We start from the raw sequence: 23,493 nt of genomic DNA, 5'->3' as shown, positions 1-23,493 counted from the left end.
GCACTTTCATATCAACCATAATCTTCTTTACCATAACTAGTTCAAATGACTCAAATAAACTAGTTAGAGAGTTGTTCAATTGCTTAGATCTTATAGAAGTATACAAGACACAATCGAAGAAAAAACGATTTGATTCGCTCGAATCAATTCATGAACTTTATAGCCACGGTTTGCAAACTTGCATTCCTTAGTTTATAAAAGTTTAAGTTCACGAATAATCGTTTTTAGAAAATAACCAACTTAAGTACGCATACTGGTATGCGGACTTAAGTACCCGGAATAATTTCTTTTTTTTAATTCACAAACTCCAGCAGAAATTTACGGGATGTGAACTTTCGGAAGTACGCGGCTCTAGTTCCGATTTTCCTGAGCAGCAAAGTATGCATACTTTGGTTCAAGGAATAAGGACGTATACATGTATGAGTTACCACACAATTTTTATATCCAACCATAGTTATATAATCTAAAATCTCATTTCAATCATTAAAACATTCTTAGAGGACGTTATATAGTTGTTGTTCACACACTATTTTTCGTCAATGCAATTTTCAAGTAATTGAAACTTAATATGACTTTCGTCACTAGTAATGATGAACTTGGCCAAAGCGAAAGGTTACCAACACATATTTCTAGAAGTAGATAAGCGAGATAAACGCGGCTCGAAATAGAAAATGTGTATAATCAAAGTCTAGATAGCAAAACGATTTTTGTCTCAAGATATGAGATAAAGTAGATAGATTTTTGAGTGATAGATAAGTTCAAGTCTCCACATACCATTTAGTCGATGAAGTTCCACCGGTTCCTAAGTAGTTCTCCGCCTTTGTATGATCCCCATGGAGTCTTGAGCTCAACTACACTTTCTATCATAGTCCGAGACTTAGCTATGAGTAGACTAGAAATCAAGACTTATAGTTTTGATCACTAATATTGACAAACATGCTTGAAATAGCAACACATGCGAGTTCGACCGAGCAGTGCTCTAACAATTTTCCCCTTTGTGAATTTTAGTGAAAAAACTATCAATACATATGGAATACAAAAATAGATAAATAAACTTTTGTAGCTTCTCTTCCACATGCCTGATTTTCTTGGTTCTTCAACATTACTCAAAATTTCCGTCACTTCCAAATACTCCAATGATCCCAAAGGTTGTAAGTTTAGTATCATCGTTGTTGAAAATCCGTAGCCATAACAATGAGAAAACAAGAATTCTCAATCATTGTTATACAATGGCATAGTATTATTGCACAACATCAAAGTTCAATTGTATCACAACTTCGACAACAATACTATGGTGATATGTACCACTCCCCCTTAGTCAATACTCCATCTCACATGGAAACTACTCCCGCTTACATAATGATCTGAAACCATATATATTTATAGTGTGAACTATACATTAATTCTCCCCCTTTTTGTCAATAAATTGGCAAAGGTACGAAAACTAGTGGGATCCTAATGAAATTTCCATAGAGACATTTCATGACCAAAAGAAAGAACATATCAACATTTTAGATGCAATAATATAGCCGAAGCTAAATGCTTTCATCAAGGAGTTTATAAAGATACAAGATAACCCCTATAATATTCCACAGCCGCACTCCCCACAAAGATTTGACAATGAAGCACAAGTTCGATTAAGAACTCTCCCCCATAAAATGTGATTCCCGAAAGAACAATAAGAGCGACCTTACTTTCACAAGAAAATAAGGATTTATTTGGACATAAAAAATCACATATGAATATGAATTTGAATCCAAAAATACTCAATTAAATTAACCACAAGAAAATCCATGATTGATTTAATTGGAAATTCTCAACATAAGCGAACTTACGGAGCCGTACAGTATATACATAAAATATGGATCAGGGAAGATCAATACTGAGGAATGCACAAGGATTCATTCTATTTTCCATCACTATTTGCACAATGACATACAATAGACATAATCCTCATAAACAAAAGTCCATCCTATCTTCCACCAATATTCGCATAATGACATATGAAAGACTTAATTTTTGACAAGGTATGGGACAATCATAGTTCATGAACGCAAACACACATATCCCATAACAAATTTGCAATATATAAAACTATATATATTAATACTGCAAAAATCATATTCCAAACAACTTTTAGAATTTAAACAAATAAATCTAAAAACATGAAGATGAAAACGTTGGACATAGCTATGTGTAATCACAATAATGGCTATTCCAAAAACTAGTTATTCTTCCTAAAAACACAAGAATAATATTCTTGTAAAAAGATTTACTAGATGTTAAGACCTTTGAAGAATTATTTACCGTTCTCGAACTCCTTGTCGTCAACAGTCATTGGGACATAAGGTTCATGAAGATAGGAGTTAATATCAATGAACCTTCTTGACTGATATCGAACCATGAACATCTGAATCTCATGAGTCTTAAGCACAAAAGCCTTTATTTTTTGAATCTCCTTTCATGTCTCCTTCAATACTTCAAGAACATCAGAAACTTCTGAGAATTTGAAGGAACAACTCTTGGCTTCCTCAAATTCCTTATTTTCCTTTTCAAAGTTGGAGGCAACGGAGATTTATCTTTTTCCTTCATGATTGATGACTTGACAATCATATTAACATCCTTTCCATCAGAAGACATGATGCTTGGAGTATCCATAAGCATATGGGTTTGTGAGAGAAAATCACAACTTAACTCAACAAATAGTCTTAAGATAAAAGAAGTTTCAGGGAAGGAAAAAGGAATTCAGGGTTATGCAACCTTTAACAGGTTTGTGCATGCACAATTGTGAACCCTAGAGAGAGTTGAATTGTTGATAATAACCCTCCTTTATTGATTGACAAGAAATTCCAATTTTGCACCAAAACAAAACTAAGAAAAAAAATATCCTAAAGCCTGAGAGGTGCACAACCCTGTCTCTTTTGATCAAGCACATGAGACAAGATCAACAAATCAACACAATTAAGTTGTGTTGCGGTAAACAACAATCTGTCCACCATGTTCCTCTTGAGAAGAATCTATAGACCCATGTCTATTAAAACGATTGGACCATACTTTCTTCTATAATGGTCTTATTTTATCCTTGGAAACTAACTTCTTAGACGAAGATAAAAAATTTTACATACCTCAGGGGTCTTTTGAGCAAGTTTAAGCTTGCTTGCTAATCGATTTGCACTTCGTTGAAGTTTGTTGACATGTCTCAATTTGTGTTTGTACTTGTAACACTTTGATAATTCATGACCTTTGAGTGAACAATACGAGCACGCCAACCTTGAATATAACTCAGGCATCTGAAATGTGCAAGCTGCTAGACACATAGTTGAACCTGAAACATTATTCACATAGTTTCCAATAGAAAGGTCATATTTATCTTCCAGATTGGTTGAGTTTTCTTCTAAAAAAATATCAAGATTGATGTATGTATTGCTACAATTATCAAAATCAACTAGATTTCCGCAAACTTGCTTCGCCAATTCATCTTTTTCTTTTAACCATATATTTTATTTTGTGTGGCTCGGCTTTGTCTCGCCCCCGTCCCGATACATTTTTGATTTGGTATGGTTCGTCTTCGCCTCACCCGTCCTGATAATTTTTAGAATTTTTGATTTGATGTGGCTTGGCATCGCATCATCTCTCCCTGTCCCGATGCATGTTTGTATTTATGATTTGGTGTGGTTTGATTTCGCCTCACCCATCCCAATGAATGCTTAGAATTTTTGATTTGGTGTGGCTTGACTTCACCTTGCCCCGTCCCGATAAATGCTTAGGATTTTTGATTTAGTATATACCTGTGCTATACACCGGGTTCGATGAGAAGTTATGATTCCAACCTCCACCTCGTGGCAATGCATTAAACCTGATTGCATCTCCAAAAGGGATTTAGATTATGAAATGTCGAAAACACAGAACATATGCAACAAATTAAAATATCCATAGGTACAAATGGGTGACAAATGGCGATACCGTACACTGAAATTTTAATATTTTCCGTATGGGTTTTACCATAATTTTGGTGAATACTGGACTATCTACATATTTAAGGACTTAATTAGTAATATTCCATATCTAATGGGCATGCTAATAAAATTTGCTTGAAAAACTTAGTTAACAGGCTTTTAATTATGTGCTACTGAAGGTAATAAAGAATCAATAATCCAAATACATTTGTAATAAATACTCAATCCATGAATTCTAAACTCGTATACAGAAGTACGTATACATTCTTGCATTCAATCGGCGTAAGTTTTGCACTTCTAACTAAAACTTATAAAATAGGGCCATAGGCACGATGAAATGATTGAGAAGAAAAGAATTTGTATCCTTGTCAGCCATTTAGAGTGTAGAGATTTATGACTATTGGAGATAAGCCAACTGCTTTGCAGATAATCGGTATAGGTTTGGATGTAGTATGATCATCCATAAGCATCCACATTTTAATATTTTACAATGAGTATCTTTGTTGGGTGTAAGTTTGTACTCTCTCTTTCAACTAAAATTATGTCCTCTTTAATGTACTGAATATCGGTTTGTAACTGCGAAGATGCAAAAGAAGGTTTAACTTAAGTAATAAATCACATAATTTTTTCAACTTGAATGACAGAAACTCCAGGCAGGGGATAACCTACTGTTGCCCGCTGGTTTTGAGAGTGATTGAAGTCTCCTTATTAGTGGATGTTCTTCAAGCCACCTTTCAGCAATCAAGTCCAAATCTTTTGCTATTTTATCTTCATGTGTTTTCTTTTCTCTATCCACATCAAGACACCCATGGTATGAACACATATGCAACAGAATCCTTAATAGTGCGGAGAGCTATATGGTAGTTTTGTGAAGCTTTCGACCTACTAATTTCTGGCATCTCCATTTATTTTTCTTGATAAAAACATAATAGATAACACAGCATTAATGCTGTTTAACAATAGCACTTCTCTGCAATATAGAAAGTATGAATATTAAGGACCATAATATTGGAAAACATTAACATTAAGTTTCGGTTCTCTAATAAACACTAAGAATTAGGAACCTAGTCCAGTGAAGATTAAAAAATGGTAAAGCTCTGATCTATTCATGTCTGTCTTAAGAGATACTTGTTCGGTAACATCTCAACATCTCTTTTTAAAGACTGGTAATCATACCAGTCATAATCACTTAGTTTTATCATCTTCAATGATTTTTTGAAATATTTACATTTGGTGTACCCGTCCCCGAAAGCACTGTACTTAATTCCAAGTGGGCATCTTAATTAAGTTCTATATAACTATCGATTTTATCAGATTTGTAATATCAAGCTTCTCGTTATCCTAGTAAATAGTCATTTGTTCCATGTTTTTGAACTCCATAGTTGTGATGCAGGACAAATAGAAAAAAGTGACCATATTTTCTCGACAATTGATCCAAGTTTTCTAACACATATTATCAAAGGTTTCGACAGAAAATCATCTCGAACTAATATAGATATATAAGTAACGGAAAATGAAAGAGCGCATTGTTTCCACTATAAATTCATTAAGAATAAGAGCATGATTTTGAAGTTGCAAATTTCACAGCACAGAAAGTGTAAAACTTACAGTAAGTCCTGCCAAGATCCTCCTAGTTGCCAGCATAAACCTCAAGTCAACATCATTTTCCAAGCACGGTATGTCCCAATTTTAAATGCTGAAGTTGGTTCAATTCAATCCAACAAAACAAATTCATACTTGGTAGAGAATACCCGTTTGGCACCTGTCAACAAATCAATAAAAGAGCGAATCAATACCACGATACGATAAGTCAGTCAAGAGGTTCATATGATGTTTTATGATGAATACTTCTATGCTTAAAGAAAATCTTAAGCTGAATCTCATACTCGGTGCAGCAAAATGTACGGAGACCCTTATACTATATCATTTAATTGAGAAACCGGGCATGAATAACACTGAAATTCATGTGAAACATCAAAACGAACTAAAATCTGCAACCCACAATCTAGATCTTGATAGTTATTACCTGATGTTTTATGTGTACACTATTGTCCATTAACTTGTTACAAATATGGCAGATTGTAAAGCAGGTTAATGCCTCAATTACATGTCTGCCTAAAAAAAAAAAAACCACGTAAAGTTAATTTTCGACGTAAGTATATGCACACATAGGATCACAAACCAATCAGGGGTTATTTATATCCACCATTCCTTTTCTTACCTTTTCATCCCTGAAGTGCATATCCATGCCATATACCTTATTAGTTTTACAGTTTCTATACTTCCAACTCTTTCGAAGCCTTGCGTCGATCACCTTTTGTCGCGAACGGGGTATGATACAATTTTCCTCAATTTTCGTACGTAGTACAACGATTAGCTGGTAAGTAAAACTTCCATATACATAATGGTTGGGAAAGAAAGAACAGGAAATGATGATGCACATTACTTTGGCTTCACATTTAAGAAATAATTTTTCGCCCACCATCCATTGTTCTTGTGTTATAGTTGTGGTTGCCTGCACATAATCACATGAAGATCCTGGATACATGTATGCAATAAAAATGAAACAGTCAGCATGATATTCAGTCAAACGATTAGCAGGTAAGTGAAATTCAATAATGGTATGCCTAATGTTGATCCTCAATTTTGCTGTAATTCCCGTACTTAACGAAAATATCAAGCTGCAGCAAGGATCTTTTTATAAGAACTCAACTTAAAAAACTTAAAATTGAAGAAAAACATACCATATGCCCTTGCTTAGGGATATTCTCAATCCCCACAATAAGTTCCTTATATAATGCTTGTAACATATTTCTCCTTTTAAAGTTCTCTAGTATCCTCTTATTTTCCCGCATAATCTCTAAAAAAAAGGGCAATTCCCAAACCTAAATTATCAATTCCTTCCAGAAAATTCCAAGGAAATAAAATAGTCGAATCACACAATCAAGGTGTGAAAACCTTAAACAACTTTTGATTTTTGTGAAACTCACGCCCTAAACAGAAACAGAACAAAATTTATAAATACGTACCTGGTTCTATAGATGGTTTTTTGACAGATATTATGAATACATACCTGGTTCTTAATCAAGTATTTCCTTTCTTGAATAAACATGGACATTAATTTTCTTGTATTTTATAAATGAGATCGATTCACACAAACCCATACCGAATTCCTCCAGAACAACTATGACCAACGACGGATAAACTTTTCATCCTAGGTACATTAATCCCCATTTACATTATAACCCATCCTCAATACTCCGAAATGTACTCATAGACTTACTTTAAGAGACCAAACTCATGGGCGGCATTGGGTACAATGTGTTCATTCTAGAGAAAAGAGCAAGATGAAGGTGATTCAAGAAAACAGGTCATTTTCGAAGGTATTTATAAGTAAATGCAATGGCAATTTTAACCAAATTATGTACAGAAGAGATGAAGCATAAAATACTTCAAATGGTAAGATTATAGTGTGGAAATGGAATTTCCACTGTACTTGGTATTTACTGGAGAATAGAGAGCCTGAGACAAAAACTACCTTTGGATTAACTCCCGTACTATTGCTTGGTTTCTCTCATGCCAGTAATAGTTGCCGTCATCTTTTCCTACATATTAAAATAAAAAAAATAAAAAATAACTTGGGAGTGAATTATCTAATACGGAAAGATACAGGAATCAATCTAAATTGAAAACCCACTTCAGGATTTTTATAAAAGTCGAAACTTAGATCCAAAAAAGAAGAAAAAAAAGTAGTATGAGAGAGTGCAATCGTTAACCTAAATCGAAAGAGCAACATCGATCTTCTGTTAAACTTCTGAAAGAGAAGGAAGGTGGTGGAGAAGAGAGTCGTAGGCGTGGGAAACAATATTAGGATTATGAGAGAGGGGGAAAAAAATCTCTCGCAGGATTTTCTTTTCGGGAAGACTGTTTTTTAATAAAAAAATTTCTTTATTTTATGAAAAAAACATTTTTTCTCTCTCTAATTTGAGGAAAAGTGAAACGGAACAATTCTATGAGTGGGTGAGGATCACCATCGAAAGAGGAGGGAGGTATTCCCACCGCGCCACGCATGGCCTCGCATGGGTTAGGATTTTAAAGGTATAGATATTTTCACAAAGAATTGCCACACTTGATTTTTCGTCTGCATTAGAATCATAGTTGTCAGACATTTCATCAGAGTTGCAGCCAGACCTTTGTTCCCAGTGTATTTTATTCGATTTAGACACTCATTTACAAAATGACCAAAACTTTTACACTTAAAGCACTGAGGCATATCCTCGTCATCAATTTCATCATTATCCCTATTTTTAGGAGGAACGCGATTATGTGGTTTATCTGAGACTTGGATTTATCTCTGGAGAACCGTTTACTTCTCTTCAAAAGAAGATCCCTAAACTGTCTTGTGATCAACAAGACTGACTTGTCAAGATCTTGATCTGATGAATCAGCCTCAGAAAGATCATCTTCAGAGATGTAAACACTTTTACTTTTGTCAAGTAATTTAGTGTTATTTAGTTCTTTGAAAGCAACATCCTTACTAGACTTGGATGTATGCTCATGATCAAAGATCTTTAGCTTCCCAACCAGAGTATTTTTGGACGACGTTGCAAGATTATTTCCTTCAATGATGGCATGCTTCTTAGAATCGTATCTAGATGGCAGCGAACTGAGAATTTTCATCACAACGTTCTTTTCAAGAATGGTCTTACCCAATGCAAAAGATGCATTAACTATTTTAGACACTTTGTGATCAAACTCATCAGATGTTTCTTCATCTATCATACAAAGGTTTTTCCAATCAGAATTTATGTTTTGAGGAGTAGCTTCTTTCTCACTGGTATTTCCTTCAAATACGGTTTCAAAGATTTCCTAGGCTTCTTTAAACTTAGTGCACGTAGTCACATGGTGCTGAAGATATATGGTAATGGCATGTATGATAGCATTTAAGCCGTCAGAATTTTGATTTGCAGCAAGGATTTCTTATGGACTATTTTCGATACATGAAAATGGTTAATCATACAAATGACGTCCCCCTAGCTTATCAAGGTTCCTCTTCTAGGAGTAAAAGGGACTTGGGGACTAGGCCAAACCCATCAAGATGGGAATCCCTAGTCCACAAGAGAACACAGTAAGGAAGTTGGGCTTTAGATTAAAGAGAAAGGCCCTTTAGGGTTTAGTATTAACTTAAGAAGAGGGAAATGGTAGTTTAGTAATATGGTAATTTTATGGGTACTTATCCATAAGAGAGCCATTATAAAAGGAAAGGAGGGTACACTTCTTAAGATCATAATTAATCCCCCATTACTTCAACTTATCAACCTTCTCCTTGGGAGTACTTCCTGTGATTAGGCTAGTTCCTCCTTACCATATTTCACCCACGAACATTGCGACCACAGTGGGAGGTTCTTAGCCTCTAGTCCAGTCTCTAGTATTTGATAAAGACTCGCAAATTTCTATTTTCTTGAGTATAGATCAAATCGACAGATTGAGATATTAACTCATTTGTTATAGTTTTATCTAGATTGAGTCTGACTGTCTAGTTGATTCTATAGAGAGTATATTGGAGTTTGTCCATACAGATTGCTAAGCGAAATATTGGATGTGGTTGTTATACCCCTGCTTTTTCAAGAATGACAAGTTTAAATAGCCTAGTTTGGATTCTAAGTAACTCATTTAAAGCATATAGCACCCCTACTGAAAATGCGGGGGTTTAACAACCACACCCAACAATTCGTTTAGCAATCTGAGAGGACTTACTCCAATATACTTTCTAGAGAATCAACTAGACAGTCAGCCTCAATCTAGAGTAAAGTATATCAAAGAATTTAATATCTCTAACTCTTAATTCAATCCGCAATCAGCAAATAGAAATATGCGAGCCCGATTGAATAATAGGAGTAACTTGAACGGTATCAAAGACCAATGTTCAAGTGTCAATCAATGTAAATCAACAACCCAAGGTTGGATATTCTAGTTGATTGATCTTAACGTACAACATGTGATATTTCAATTCTATAACAAAATATAATGCGGAAAAGAAATAACACAGAAACCAGAATTTCGTTAACGAGGTAACCGCAAATGCAGAAAAACCCCGGGACCTAGTCCGGATTGAACACCACACTGTACTAAGCCGCTACAGACACTAACCTACTATCAATTAACTTCAGACTGGACTGTAGTTGAACCCTAATCAATCTCACACTGATTCAAGGTACAGTTGCGCTCCTTATGTCTCTGATCCCAGTAGGATACTACGCACTTGATTCCCTTAGTTGATCTCACCCACAACCAAGAGTTTCTAAGACCCAAAGTCGAAGACTTGATAGACAAATCTGTCTCACACAAAAAAGTCTGTAGGATTGAATAAATCTGTCTCCCACAGAAATAACCAAGAGTTTTTGTTGTCTTTTGATAAATCAAGGTGAACATGAACTAATGGATAACCCGGACTTATATTTCCGAAGAACAACCTTGAATTATCAATCACCTCACAATAAACTTAATCGACTAACGAAACACGTTATTGTGGAATCACAAACGATGAGACGAAGTGTTTGTGATTACTTTTTTATCTTGCCTATCGAAGATATTAAATCTCGAGACAATTATTTCAACTGTAATCCTAGCACAGATTCAATCATGCAATTAAAAGAATTAAACTAAACATGCAATTAATGATGGAGAATCCATAGTTCATCAAACAAAAGATGAGTGATTTACTGATTTACCTTCATTGAATCAAACCTATATCGTTACTTTCATAACCATCTGATGGAGCTTCAATTGAAACAGTAGAAGATGATAAATTAACGTCTGCTAATGGGTTTCCGGGATTGGGTTTCTTATTCTTCTTTGATGAAGATAGAGATTTAATCTTCATGGGTTGATTTTATCATCAAAACGAAGAAGATGATAAATTAAGAGTAGTCGCTGCTCTGCGGGAAAAAAAACGAAGAAGAAAAGTGAGAGTGAAAGAGAAACCGATCGAGACTTCACCCTTATCTCTTATACCATACCTAGAATGGATGATTGAGATTGATTTATAGAAATATAATCATATTAACCAGGACTTTCAAGCCGGTATAAGACGGTCCTCCCCCAGAACCGGCCAACTCCAGTTTTTAATCTTCTGTCCCGATCTCTGTACCGGTTACTCCGATACCGGTTCGGTTCCGGTCCGATAATTTCGGTTCCAGACCGTCTAACCGGTTCTTGTATAGCCCTACTCCCGGCATCTTTCTTTTATCTACTAGTTCTAGGGTGTAGGGAGTTGGTCTGCGGCAATTTTATGGGAAATATGGGCGGAGCATAATTAACTGAACCACGCTTGAACATTGTTAAATGGCGGTTGTCCAGAGTCGATTGATTTTCAGCTGGATGAGCACAAATTTACAACCCAATACAGATCAAATATCATCAAACATGTAAAATGTGTGGAAGATAAGTTTCTCATCAATTATATAATAAGTCTCAAGGATCATAGGGTATATGGTCCATGCAAACTCCCAGCAATTGGGCATGGTCATCTCCCAGATCTCTGAAGAATTTAGCCAAGTGCTGGTCTTTTATTAAAAATAAAATAGACAAGTCTTAAATATTTTCAACTACAAAGACACCAACCAACCAACCATGTGTATGATTTTTAACTTGTTTTCACCAAGAAAGTTCAGAGTTAGTTCAGCTGTCACGAGTCATGACACTGAACTAGCTACTTGCAGGTACATCAGCCTGTTGTACATGGCCCATGGTTAGAGTGGTTCTTTAATGGCAGGTTTGATAGAGTTCATCCAAGTAAAAATCCAATGAACTATCTCTGGGCAAAACACTTTTGCCAGATAAAAAGCTCCATAATAAGCTGGTTCTGATACCGATCTATCTCCTCTGCATGCTCCATTGACAATCGTCTGTGCACATATCTCCGAACTAACAATAGGTATCATGCCTAATAAGAACGCTTCTTTCATGCCCTGCGCCATATGAGAAACTAATTAAAGTCTATCAATAGTCATATACGTAAGAAAATCTAGTAAGCAGTTGTGTGATTTATTAAGTTAATTAGCATACATCTGAGAGCTCTTTGTCAACTTTCATTGCGCCTTCCTTGCTTAACATCTTTCCTTGGGACATCTCCGAATCGATTACACCTGGAGATGCTATCGTTATTTTAACCCCGTCAGGTTGTAACTCTACCCTGAGTGTTTCGTAGAAGCTTATCAATGCAGCTTTACTAGCCTGTAGTTTAACATAACATGATCATAAGAAATGAACAAGCTAAGTACCACATTCACGCATCATTTGGAAACATGTTTTTGGGGTTCTTACCGCATAGAAGCTAAGTCTTGGTGCAAGCAACCATCCGGTGACTGAAGCAATTGCTATAATTCTACCTTTGCTCTTTTGAAGGTGCGGAATTGCAAAATGAGTAGTATAAGCTGATCCCCAAAAGTTAACATCCTGCAAGAAAATAAAAAACACTGAAGTCAATTCAATCAGGTTAGAGTTAATCGCAAATCAGTAGAGTGCATGCAAGTGGCTGCATTGTTACCATAATAGGTGCAACATTGGGAATGTTTTTGACTTCCTTGAATGGGCATAAACTAGAGATTCCAGCATTATTTACCAAATGATCCACTGTTTACATATAACATTTTCATTAGTACTAGTTCTTTAAGGCATTAGAGTTTAATTAATCTCAAGATGTACTATACTAAATGTGATAATACTTACGACGTCCGAAGTAGTTTATAGTTTCTTTGACGAATCCTTCGCAATCATCGACTTTGGTAACATCCGTGCATACTACTAAAACATCAGGGGAGCCGAATCCACGAGCTTTCTTTGCAACTTCGTCAAGAAGATTTTTTCTTCTTGCAACAATGACCAAGTGAGCTTTACGCCTTGCATACTCATAGACTAGTTGCTATTGAAAAAATAGAGTGAACAGTATTACATTAGCCAAGGTTTAATACACAAAAGTTCAGCTAGCTATAAAGTAATATTAGAATGATACCTCGCCAATGCCGGAGGAAGCACCAGTAACTAAAACAACTTTCCCGGTCATGTCTTCGACAAAGAAAAGAGGTTTGATTAGGATGGTGTTGACAAGTTTGAAGAGGTAATAAGGAGGTGTTATGATGCATAGAAAGATGAAAATGATAGGAGGAAGAAACAAGTTTAGGAGCTTGTGGATCAGGAAATGTTCCATGATGACTCTCTTACAGAAGCAATAGCTCAGACACAGTATTGAACTAATAAGCAGATCATTTGCAAGAATTTATGGGACAGGTCTTATTCGTACGGTATTCTGATATAATGACTTGCTAGTTAGATTGTGATGGTTACCTAGAAATGACCAAAACACATCCCTTAGGTGATACCACCCGACAGCAGTTGCAGCTAATTTATTAGTACTGCGTACATCTGAGAGTTCTTTATCAACTTGCAGAGCCCCTTCCTTGCTTAAGCCCATCCCTTGGGTCATCTCTGAATCCGTCACCCCTGGAGATACTATAGCTATTTTGACCCCATCAGGTCAGTTCAACTCTGAGCGTACCGTAGAAGTTAATCAGCGTCACCCCTAAAAGAAAATCTTTGAAAGTTTTTCACGTGAACAAGAAAATTACGTATATCTTTTCTAGTAACCATAATACAAATTTAAATTCCCACTAGATGATCCAAGCTAGCTTATGAATAGACAAGACGAGGCGAAGAATTGAAGCCCCAACTTAAAACCAATAGACACTCTTCGGACATTGAGCTTCTTTACAAAAACCCTCTTTCCTTTTATAAACCAACTAAATACAATAATGAGTCGATTTTAAAGCACCCATAAGCATGTGCTACTGAGGAAGACGAAGGAAAATATGGTTCAGGTTCAAAATTTGGATGTACATTATAAACTCTACTAGACCCACAAAATCTTAGGATGAGAAATGAAAGGTTAATATCATCTATTTACGCAGCCAAGACCAGTTTGATTCGCAAAGATCGGATGCAGAGCTGCCATCATTGTCTTTCACATCAGTATCAGCGTTTTGCTTTACTAAAACTTCTGCAATGGCTTCTCTATCACACATGGCTGCATAATGCAGTGGAGTTTGTCCTTCATTGTCCTATGAAACGAATATTGAGATGAGTCTCCAGTGAATAATGTATTTCAAACAGATGTACAGACACTCCCTAAGCTCTGTCCAATTGAAACAAAAATATGAAGTGCTCAACCAACTTTCTTACAGCCATCACGAATATGAAGTTTGCTTGCAATGTGGCTCATGATGGTATACTAAACATGCAGAAAGGCTGGGCATAGATCAGATGGTAAATCATCCAAGAAGGTTAAAACTTTGACCCATCAAATACTACACTTCTTACACAATCTCTTGAGTCGAGCAAATTGTAGAGTGGAGTTACATACAACCTATAGGGACCTACTAGTTCTGTCATCAAATTAGTGTGCTAACACCTGTACACTCTCTGGCAGGTGGCAAGAACATGAAACAGGAGAGATGCTATTTATGACATACCTGAGCATTCACGTCAGCATTCTTGCTGAGAAGCAACTCTACCATGTCAAGGTGGCCTCGGTCTACGGCCCAGTGCAATGGAGAGCGTCCCTCGCTATCTGCAATTATTCCAATTTTTTATTAGCAGAAGATTAGCATATAATTGTTTCGGATTGGTAGATACAATGATTATCAACAGGCCCTAAAACTCTGCCTAAACAAAGAAAGTTCACAATGGATGCGAAGGTGTAACTTGCTAAATAGAAGACAGTCAGACACAGCTTCTGATACTTAGATACATCAGATACATGCTATTGTAGTCCTGTTCTATGCAGATTGCAAAACTGTGCGTGTAGTTTAAGTTGGAATAATTGCGGATATAAGACTGAACTATGAAAAGAATGTTGCAAAATCAGAAAAAATGTGATCAGAGTCCTGAAAACATGAGTTACTCAAAGTGGCATAACCCTAATATGTCCTGCAAGTTAACACTAATGTGTCCGAACAATAACTTCCTACTAAAATCAAGGACCAGCTTTCACAAGCCTCGCGAAAGCTCCGGTGTGCTTTCATTCTTATGTTTGCAAGAGCTAAAGTTTCAAGTAGAGAACCACAGGCATGTGAAAGAACTTTCAGTCATTCATTCTTTACACCGTAACAATAACTTGACCTAGTTATTCTTTTCCAGAATGGGTCATAGTCCTCAAATTAACCTACCAATCAAATATCAAATTCATGGACTCTAGATAATCTGATATTTGTTAGAAAAATTCAAAAAAGTCGTCATGTTCAACCAAGATGAAATCACATCAGAGAGAGAGACAGCTAGGGGTCTAGTAGGATGGGGAGCAAGACAAGAGACATACAGAGAAATTATCTTGATTAAAATAGCAAAGGGAGTTTGCAATAGATGCAGAGAAGGTGAAATCTGCTAAATAGAATACACAGGCACACAGGTTCTGATACTTCAGATACATACTACACTAGTACTGTTCTATGTAGTTTGCAAAACTGTGTAGTTTAAGCTGGACAATTGCCAAGATAAGCCTGAACTATAGAAAGAACGTTGCAGAATCAGAACAAATGAGATCACTGAGTCCTGAAAACATGAGCTATTCGAAGAGGCTAAATAGCACAACACTAATATGTCCTGCAAGTTCATACAGGGATAGATTTTTTTAACTGTAAATGGTGAAACACCATTAGCTCCAGTTATATACAAGCACTTGGCTTACGAATTCTCATTTAGGGCTGGTAGAAGAAAAAACTACATATGCTCCACAAGACAGACATGTAAATATTGAGAGACCAATCTGTTGATATTCTAGTCGTCATGGTGGTCGAGACCTTATCCTCTTAAATAACTTATAACGGATAGAATAATGAATCAGCTAACTGTTTTCGCTAAACAAATAACATGTTTCATTATTCAATTAGCAACTAACCCTTAAGATTCACCGAAATACCACTCTCTATGTGTTTCACCAGATTATCCAGCTCTCCTTCTCTTGCAGATGTATGTATAGCTTCCATCTTACTGAAACAAGAAAAGCAGATGATAAAGAAGATAGTCAAAAGGAAATAGAAAAAGTAACACTTCATAGCCTTCAACGACTTATAAGAAAAGGAAATAGAAAAAGTAACACTTCATAGCTATTCTATATATGAACCGAAAGGCAAGTAAAATTGTTCCAAAGTTTCCTATTCTGATCTAGTTTCATAATTGTAATTGAGGTAGTTAAAGACCTAAAGAAACATTCACAATCTAAGTACCAATAAATATTTTAAGAAGTTAATTGGACATGAAACAAGACCCAACAATCATTAAGCACATTATTTAGTCACAGATTTAAACATTCCAAACAAACAAAAATAACCTCATAAACATCTAATCCTTAAAAGACCTTACAGTTCATTTTCGGACTCTTCCTCATATGCAAACGAACTGAAAACAGGTCCCATAGGGCCCTTCGAATCATTTCCATCGTTATCCCCACCATGCTTCTTCTGGTCATCCCCATGTTCAAATTTCAGAAAATCAAAATCCAGAACTATCCAGACATACAAACACAACACAACCAAAGCAAAATTCCCATCAACAGAACGAATAATACACTTACCACAGAAGAACCAGATATCCAAGCAGGATAAATCTCGCTAACAATCGTAATGTACTTCTCCATTGCATCTTCCGGTGGCATTGCGCCAAGTTTCTGCCAAGCATTCCTGCACAGAACAAACAAACCATTACACCACATCTTCAACTTAATCAAATCAATTCAATTAAATTCAAAAACCCTAAAAGCAATCAGACACTTACCATTTAGCTCTAGCAGTCAATTTGATAGCAGAAGGCTGAGAAGATGTACAAGGACCTTCAGTAGCAATCTTATACAAACCATACAATTGCAACTGAACATCATTTGATACTTTCTGTGACAACCTATCAGCAGCAGCTGTTGCTACAAATGCAGTAGCAGCACTAAATATCTCATCTAATTCAGTACTTTCAACTCCTTCCCAATCATCATCACCATCTTCATCACTCTCACTTACAACCCTAGTAGTAGCAGCAGATTTCTTCTTCTCATCAGATTCAACAATCTCTTCTTCTTCTTTAACTTCTGGTAATGATGTTGATTCCTGATTAGGTTTTGTATTATCATCGTCATCTTCTTCTTCTTGTTCGCGAGTTACTTTGAGATTTGCATCTTTGATTGAGATTACCATTGAAATTAATTTGGCGACGAGGAATGAGAAGATTAAACCGATTATGATTGATTGGGTAATCTCTTGCCAATCTCCTCCCATGATGTTGATCATCATCATCATCGTTTTGATTTTGGAAATTTCGGATTGAATTTTGTTTGAGTGAAATTGATTATGCCGATTTCATATTTGAAAGAGGAAGTGGAAGTGACGGAGATACTAGAAAACCGCTGCCACGGTGGAAGGGCCGACCGAGGAAAAACGAAACACCACTGCAATGGGAGTCTAAAAGAAAATTTGTGATCCCCGAAGACAGATGCAACCAATTTGCTTTTCTTTTCCTGCAAAAATGTTTGAAGAAAAACCATCTGAACATCAACACATTTCAAATTGAGATGGTGTATTAAATCACTCGAACTATACCGTACAGATTTACTACATTCAACCAGTGTACACACCAGTATAGTGGCAAGAACTTTCAGCCACTCCAGAGGTGTTCAAGGAGAGTAGTAATTAGTGAAAATTCACTACACACTGAATGGTTTAAGAGAGTGAAAAATGAAACACCCTTGGACCCCTTTAGGTTACACTAAAGTGAAAATTACCCTTGGTATACGTCTGTAAGCAATAAATTGTGTCAAAAAGTGAACTCAAAGAGTTTGGTGTACATGTCTGCATGATGCGATGCAGACTCATACAAAGTCGATCTCCACATTTTCGAGACACAGACACAGAAAGAGACGCAATTAAACCGAAAAGTAAAATCTAAAAATGCAACTTACTCACTTCAACAAGAGGACTCTATCTTGAAGTCCATCCATAGCTCTATCATTTTCCTGCTCATCAACTTCATGGGAGTATGATGGAGCAGCCCTGATTCCTCCCTCTTCTATTCCGTCAAAGAGAGCTGATCTATTGCTCCTATAGTCCCTACATTCAAACCATAAGTTCACACATATAATCGTGTAAGAACAGAAAGAAAAAAAAAAAGTGTGTGAAAGCAGAAAAAGTCTATGATGAAGAGGTTACCCAGGCAAAAAGTGGTTGATATGTTGACTACGTTCAAGTGGTTGGTATGCTTCTTTAGCTCAGAAGCTTTTTACTATTGAACAATGGCTTGCACTTGATGAATCACCTCATGCACTCACTGTTACAAAGAACATGTGTGTCAACTGAGCAAAGAAAGATGAATGTGTGTCCGAATGTAACTTCTTTGGCATCTATGTAATCTTCGATCAACGTCTATGTAGTCTGATAAATAAGATTAGTCTCATATGAGGGAATCAGGAGACATTAACAGAAGGAAACTGGAAAAATATCGCTACAGCTACTGATCCATGGTAATATTATTAGTGCAGTTCTCTATTTGCCTGCAGTATACATAAATTCCTACCAGGACAAAACCATCTTGTTTAAATAATCACGGCAAGAAATCTTAAAAAAATTGTATGCCCAACAATAAAGGAAGTCACATGTGTGTTCATGGTAAACAAAGTCAAAAGCTATTACACGTTAAACAACCATCTAGTCCAGGACTTACTGTACTATCTCCAAGGATGTAAAAACTCACATTTGTGTCATAATTTTGGAAGAATGGAAAAGATGCAACTGGTGATATGCATATCAGCTATTGGACACTCATGTTGGTTTTCAAGGGGCTGTTTCATAAATTGGATGATTGCGATTTGAGTGCTCCAAATTAACTACGAAAAGCGAGTTTAGTATCCGTTGCTGAAGGTACTGAGGTGGTTTTAGAGCTACACCGTAGTTTAGTTTTAAAGAGTTAGTAGGTAGTAGTAACTTGCTTCACAATCAATGTTAGAGGATTAACATAAACACTAGCATTATTGATCTAAGAAGTTCTATAACTTTAGGCACGAACATTTTAGTAACTCAAAATTCAACTGAGGGACATTCAGGAAAACCTTAAACTAGACGACATAAGAGTTGCAACAGCTGATAATTATGTTACTGCGATGATAAAAAAAAATTGAAACGAAAAAGTAAGAGGACCCAATATAAAGTAAATAGTGTAGCATTTCCTTACCAATTGTATGAGGAAACCAATTAGGATGTGGTCAAGGTAGCAGAATAATGGAAGAAATCTTCATATCAAATTGAATTTGATGTAAAGTTAGGTTGAAGTGTAACCGCAATTGGGGTTGGGTATAAGGATACAATTGAAATCCTGAAGAACTGATTTGATTCGGGGAAAAATTGAAGTGGGTTTAGGTTTAAAGATTCAGTTAAAATCTTGAAGACAAGGTTTCATTATGGAGTCAAGTTTTCTGCAAGGTTTGATTTGGGGGCGAACTAGAAAGGAGATGGTGTTTTCTGTGTGATTTGGGGAGGACGAAGAAAACGAAGAATAAAGAAAAATGTGCAGGCGAAAAAAAGGACGGAAGGGTTACTTAGTAATTTCAGTGGAAACAGGGAGAAACTCTTAAACGGGAGAAAAACCAATCTTTTTTTTTAAATGGACAATTTTTAGGTTTCAATACAAAAAAGTAGCCATAAAATGGACTCACTCTCTTCTAGTCCCCGATCGGTCGGCCTAACTAGAACACCACTGCCACAGTGAGAAGGGCTGAGAAAAACAAAACAATGTTTGTACTGACATCAAAATGACATTCACCTGTAATAAGATCTCATTTAGTCGAGTAACAGATATAGGTAGAATGTTGAGAGTTTTCTTTTTTTTTTTGATACTAAAGAGTGGTTTTTTATTGATTAGCTAATGTAGAAAAGCATAATCATCCTCAATGAATTTAGAGATATCAGGAGGAAAGTTTGAAACATAAGAAAAACTTTGAGCATCAAGTCTAGCTTTTCTTGCTAGCTCATGAGCTACAATGTTTCCTTGCCTATTAACTAACTTGCAAAAGCAGAAAGAATAATTCGAAAACTTGTTCTTGATAGCTGAAATGAAGTCTCTATTAATCCAGTGCACTTGTGATTCTCCACTATTGATAGAGTTAACCACATTTGCAAAATCCATTTCAAAGATAACTTTGTCATAGTCATTTTCCTTCATCCAATCCACTGCCTTAACTAGAGCTTTGCACTCAAAATGTTCAGCTCCCACATCTGCCTCCACTTCCTCCTCCAGTTGGATACCTTTCACTCCTACTGAGTTTCCTGCATGGTCACGAACAATTAGTCCAATGCTGCCTTTTTCAGTTTCAGAAATGTAAGAGGCATTTATATTTATCTTAAGAAATCCTTCCTCGGGAGGGATCCATTCCTTGATAAGAGAACTACACTAATCCTGTAAAAAAATGGGAGTAACATCATGGTTACATAGATGAATTAAATTTTGTATCATGTATGTAGTACTTCTTTTATTAGGAGCAATATCCTGAAAGATTATATTGCACATGTCCTTCCATATATACCATATAATGCACATTAATTTAATCACATAATCCTCATTATAGTTATCATACTGTAATTCTCCATCTGCAATGAACCAAGAAGCTACCCAAGATTGAAAGAAGTTATAGTGCTGAGTATCAGAAATGATATCTACATCTAAAGCATTCCATATGGATCTAGCATACTCACATTCAACCAACAAATGATTCACAGTTTCAAGGTTGTGATTACATAACTTACATTGTGGTTCAATATCAGGATTATAACTAGCAAGCTTAACTCTAACAGGAACAATGTTTTTTAAACATTTCCAGACAAAAATTTGAATTTTATGAGGGACTTTAATTTTACATAGATGTTTCCAAACCTCTTTAGGAATGATGCCTCCTGCAGTAGCATTATTAACAGAACTAGCACAAAGATTATTGTAAGCACTCTTAACAGTGAAATTACCCTTTCTGTCAGGTTTCCAAATCAAATAATCTTCACCAGTGGGAGGAATATGCATATTAAAAAGCAGTGGAGGTATCAAGATTAAAAATAGAGATGATAAGCTGCTCATCCCAATATCTAGTACCAGGTAGAAAAAGATCACAAACTAGAGTATAAGATAAAAGGCTAGAAAGACCCACAATTGGGACAAGTGGACTATTGAAACCAATAATCCAGTTATCAAGCCAAATGTTGATTTTAGTACCACCCCGAACAATCCACATAGAGTTTTGTTGAACAACCTCAATGCCATAATAAATGCTTTTCCAAACCCAAGAAGAATTTTCTTTTAAATTATCAATATGGAGCAAGCTACCATATTTGGCTCTAACAATTTACATACACAGAGAACTATCATCATTACATGCTTTCCATGCTAATATAGTTAACATAGCAGTATTGAAGTGTTCAAGATTTCTGAAACCTAGGCCACCCAAAGATTTTGGAATACTCATATGGTTTCAACCTAATAAACGGAGACCTCTATTACCACTGTGCCCCCACCAGAAATGTTTTTGAATAGACTCCATTTGATTGATTAAAGTTTTAGGAATCCTAAAATAGCCCATATGATAAGTAGGTAAGGCATTCAAAACATGTTTTATCATAACAGTTCTCGCAGAGTGGTTCATAGTTTTACCTTTTCATATCTTGAGTCTACTACCAAAGGATTGAGCCAATATCTTAAAGGATTTGGTTTTGTTCCTTCCTAATAACAAAGTGACACCTAAATAGATATCAATATCTTTCATTTCAGTAATTTTGAGCTCTCTAGCAAGATTTTTTTAGCATCAGGGCTAAGGTTATGACTAAAGTAAACACTAGACTTATTCAGGTTGAGCATTTTACCAGACACACTACCTAAATAATCAAGAGTATTCAAAATGCCAGCAATATTATGCATATCAACTTGAGAAAAAATAAGGATGTCATCAGCAAACATTAGATGGGTAATACCTGGAGCATTCCTAGCAGCTTTAACTCCTGAAATTTTATGATTAGTTTCAGCATTTAACAACAGTCTAGAAAAGAATTCTATACAGAGTATAAAAAGATAAAGTGATAGAGGATGACCTTGTCTAAGACCTCTAGAAGGATTAAAACCATGAGTAGGGGACCCATTCAAAAGGTCAGAGATGTGTGTAGTACAAATACACTGATTTATGTAACCATAAAATTTTTCATCAAAGCCAAAACTTTTAAGAACACCAAGTAAGAAGGTCCATTCTATTCTATCAAATTATTTAGAAAGATCAATTTTTAAAGCCATAGTACCACTATGACCTTCTTTGTATTTCTTGGAGTGAATCATCTCATGAGCCACAGTTATGTTGTCATGGATATCTCTACCTGGAACAAAAACAACTTGATAAGGAGAAATCAGATGCTTTAGATGAGGTTTAATTCTATCTTCTATAACCTTAGAAATAACCTTATAAATAGTATTACACAAACCTATAGGTCCGAAATCTACAGGTTTAGTAGCATTATCAGTCTTTGGTATCAAACTAAGATAAGTTTTGTTGAAATCTGTTGGCATGAACCATGTTTAAAAAAAAACTTTGAATAGCATTAGTAACATCCTTCCCTACAATGTCCAAATTGTATTTGTAAAAACCAGATTGAAACTCATCTGGCCTAGGTGATCCCCAATCATTCATATGTTTAATGGTTTCAAAGATTTCATCACATGAAGGTATTCTATTTAGCTGAGAATTATCTTGAGCAGTAATAACAGTTGGGAGGATATCAAAAGTGGTTTTAGTAAAAACTGGATTAGAAGTTTAACTTACCTTCTCAAAATGGCTAAGAAGCATATTATCAATATCATCATAAGCATTATACCAGACATCATTATCATCACATAAGCAATCAATATTCTTTCTAAACATCCTTCTTTTGGCTAAAGTGTGAAAGTATTTAGTATTTTGATCCACATCAGTAATGAAGGTATCACCTGATTTCTGTTTATAAAATTCAGCTTTAACGTTAAACCATTCATCCAATTTCCTACTGAGGGTAAAAATGTTTTCATGCTGAGCCCCAGAAGTATCATTTTGATCTATTTCCAATTGAGTTTGTAGGTTATTAATATTTATATCAATATCTCCAAATTCAATTTTATTCTAGTGTGAAAGTCTTTTCCTAGTACTATGTTGTTTAACCATCAGTTGGAAACCAGCAGATCCAGAAAAATTAGTATCCCAAGCAATAGATAATTGAGTTTTAAAAGCAAAATGTTTCATCCACATGGAAAAAATTTTAAAAGGCCTCCAGGTGTTCCTGCTAGTAACTTGTGGTATTAACAAAATAAGACAATAATCAGATCCAACTTGAACCAAGTGCATGAGCTTAGCTTGGGGAAAATAATTACACCAATAGTTGTTACCTATAGCCATGTCAATTTTAGACTTTCTACTGCCAGTCTCGAAACTATTACTAGTCCAAGTGTAATG

General features: G+C 35.7%; 2 protein-coding genes and 1 long non-coding RNA gene across 12 annotated transcripts; all 3 read right to left on the bottom strand.

The window, feature by feature from the left end:
- Positions 1 to 4,114: 4,114 nt before the first annotated feature.
- On the bottom strand, positions 4,115 to 7,874 carry LOC113271702. Of its 5 annotated transcripts, none has more exons than XR_003322284.1 (8): positions 7,733 to 7,874; positions 7,495 to 7,561; positions 6,701 to 7,286; positions 6,178 to 6,494; positions 5,983 to 6,071; positions 5,565 to 5,718; positions 4,626 to 4,926; positions 4,115 to 4,532 (listed from the first exon to the last, which is right to left on the bottom strand). It is a non-coding gene; the product is annotated as an uncharacterized LOC113271702 (long non-coding RNA). The 5 variants fall into 5 exon arrangements; XR_003322283.1 differs by having other exon boundaries at positions 4,484 to 4,926; positions 6,701 to 6,816; positions 7,030 to 7,286; XR_003322285.1 differs by having other exon boundaries at positions 4,484 to 4,926; positions 6,178 to 6,303; positions 6,403 to 6,494; positions 6,701 to 6,816.
- Positions 7,875 to 11,362: 3,488 nt separating this feature from the next.
- On the bottom strand, positions 11,363 to 13,577 carry LOC113271701 (11-beta-hydroxysteroid dehydrogenase 1B-like). 2 transcript variants are annotated; one of them, XM_026521604.1, is made up of 7 exons: positions 13,302 to 13,577; positions 12,970 to 13,022; positions 12,687 to 12,879; positions 12,505 to 12,590; positions 12,282 to 12,413; positions 12,024 to 12,191; positions 11,363 to 11,926 (listed from the first exon to the last, which is right to left on the bottom strand). In XM_026521604.1, exons 1-7 carry the CDS (start codon positions 13,438 to 13,440, stop codon positions 11,708 to 11,710), a joined length of 990 nt encoding a protein of 329 aa, XP_026377389.1. In that variant the 5' UTR covers positions 13,441 to 13,577; the 3' UTR covers positions 11,363 to 11,707. The 2 variants fall into 2 exon arrangements, with proteins under 2 accessions (XP_026377389.1, XP_026377388.1); XM_026521603.1 differs by lacking the exon at positions 13,302 to 13,577 and having other exon boundaries at positions 12,970 to 13,285.
- Positions 13,578 to 13,720: 143 nt separating this feature from the next.
- Positions 13,721 to 19,601, bottom strand: LOC113271699 (acyl-CoA-binding domain-containing protein 1-like). 5 transcript variants are annotated; one of them, XM_026521600.1, is made up of 9 exons: positions 19,218 to 19,601; positions 18,200 to 18,421; positions 17,953 to 18,100; positions 16,782 to 17,511; positions 16,582 to 16,687; positions 16,371 to 16,468; positions 15,907 to 15,998; positions 14,483 to 14,580; positions 13,721 to 14,071 (listed from the first exon to the last, which is right to left on the bottom strand). In XM_026521600.1, exons 4-9 carry the CDS (start codon positions 17,291 to 17,293, stop codon positions 13,910 to 13,912), a joined length of 1,068 nt encoding a protein of 355 aa, XP_026377385.1. In that variant the 5' UTR covers positions 17,294 to 17,511; positions 17,953 to 18,100; positions 18,200 to 18,421; positions 19,218 to 19,601; the 3' UTR covers positions 13,721 to 13,909. The 5 variants fall into 5 exon arrangements, with proteins under 5 accessions (XP_026377385.1, XP_026377383.1, XP_026377387.1 ...); XM_026521598.1 differs by having other exon boundaries at positions 17,957 to 18,100; XM_026521602.1 differs by having other exon boundaries at positions 16,371 to 16,465; positions 17,957 to 18,100.
- Between the last annotated feature and the right edge of the window lie 3,892 nt (positions 19,602 to 23,493).

The sequence above is a fragment of the Papaver somniferum genome, chromosome 4, assembly GCF_003573695.1.
Source record: "Papaver somniferum cultivar HN1 chromosome 4, ASM357369v1, whole genome shotgun sequence".
NCBI classification, from domain to species: domain Eukaryota; kingdom Viridiplantae; phylum Streptophyta; class Magnoliopsida; order Ranunculales; family Papaveraceae; genus Papaver; species Papaver somniferum.
This window is presented reverse-complemented; position numbering and strand designations above follow the sequence as displayed.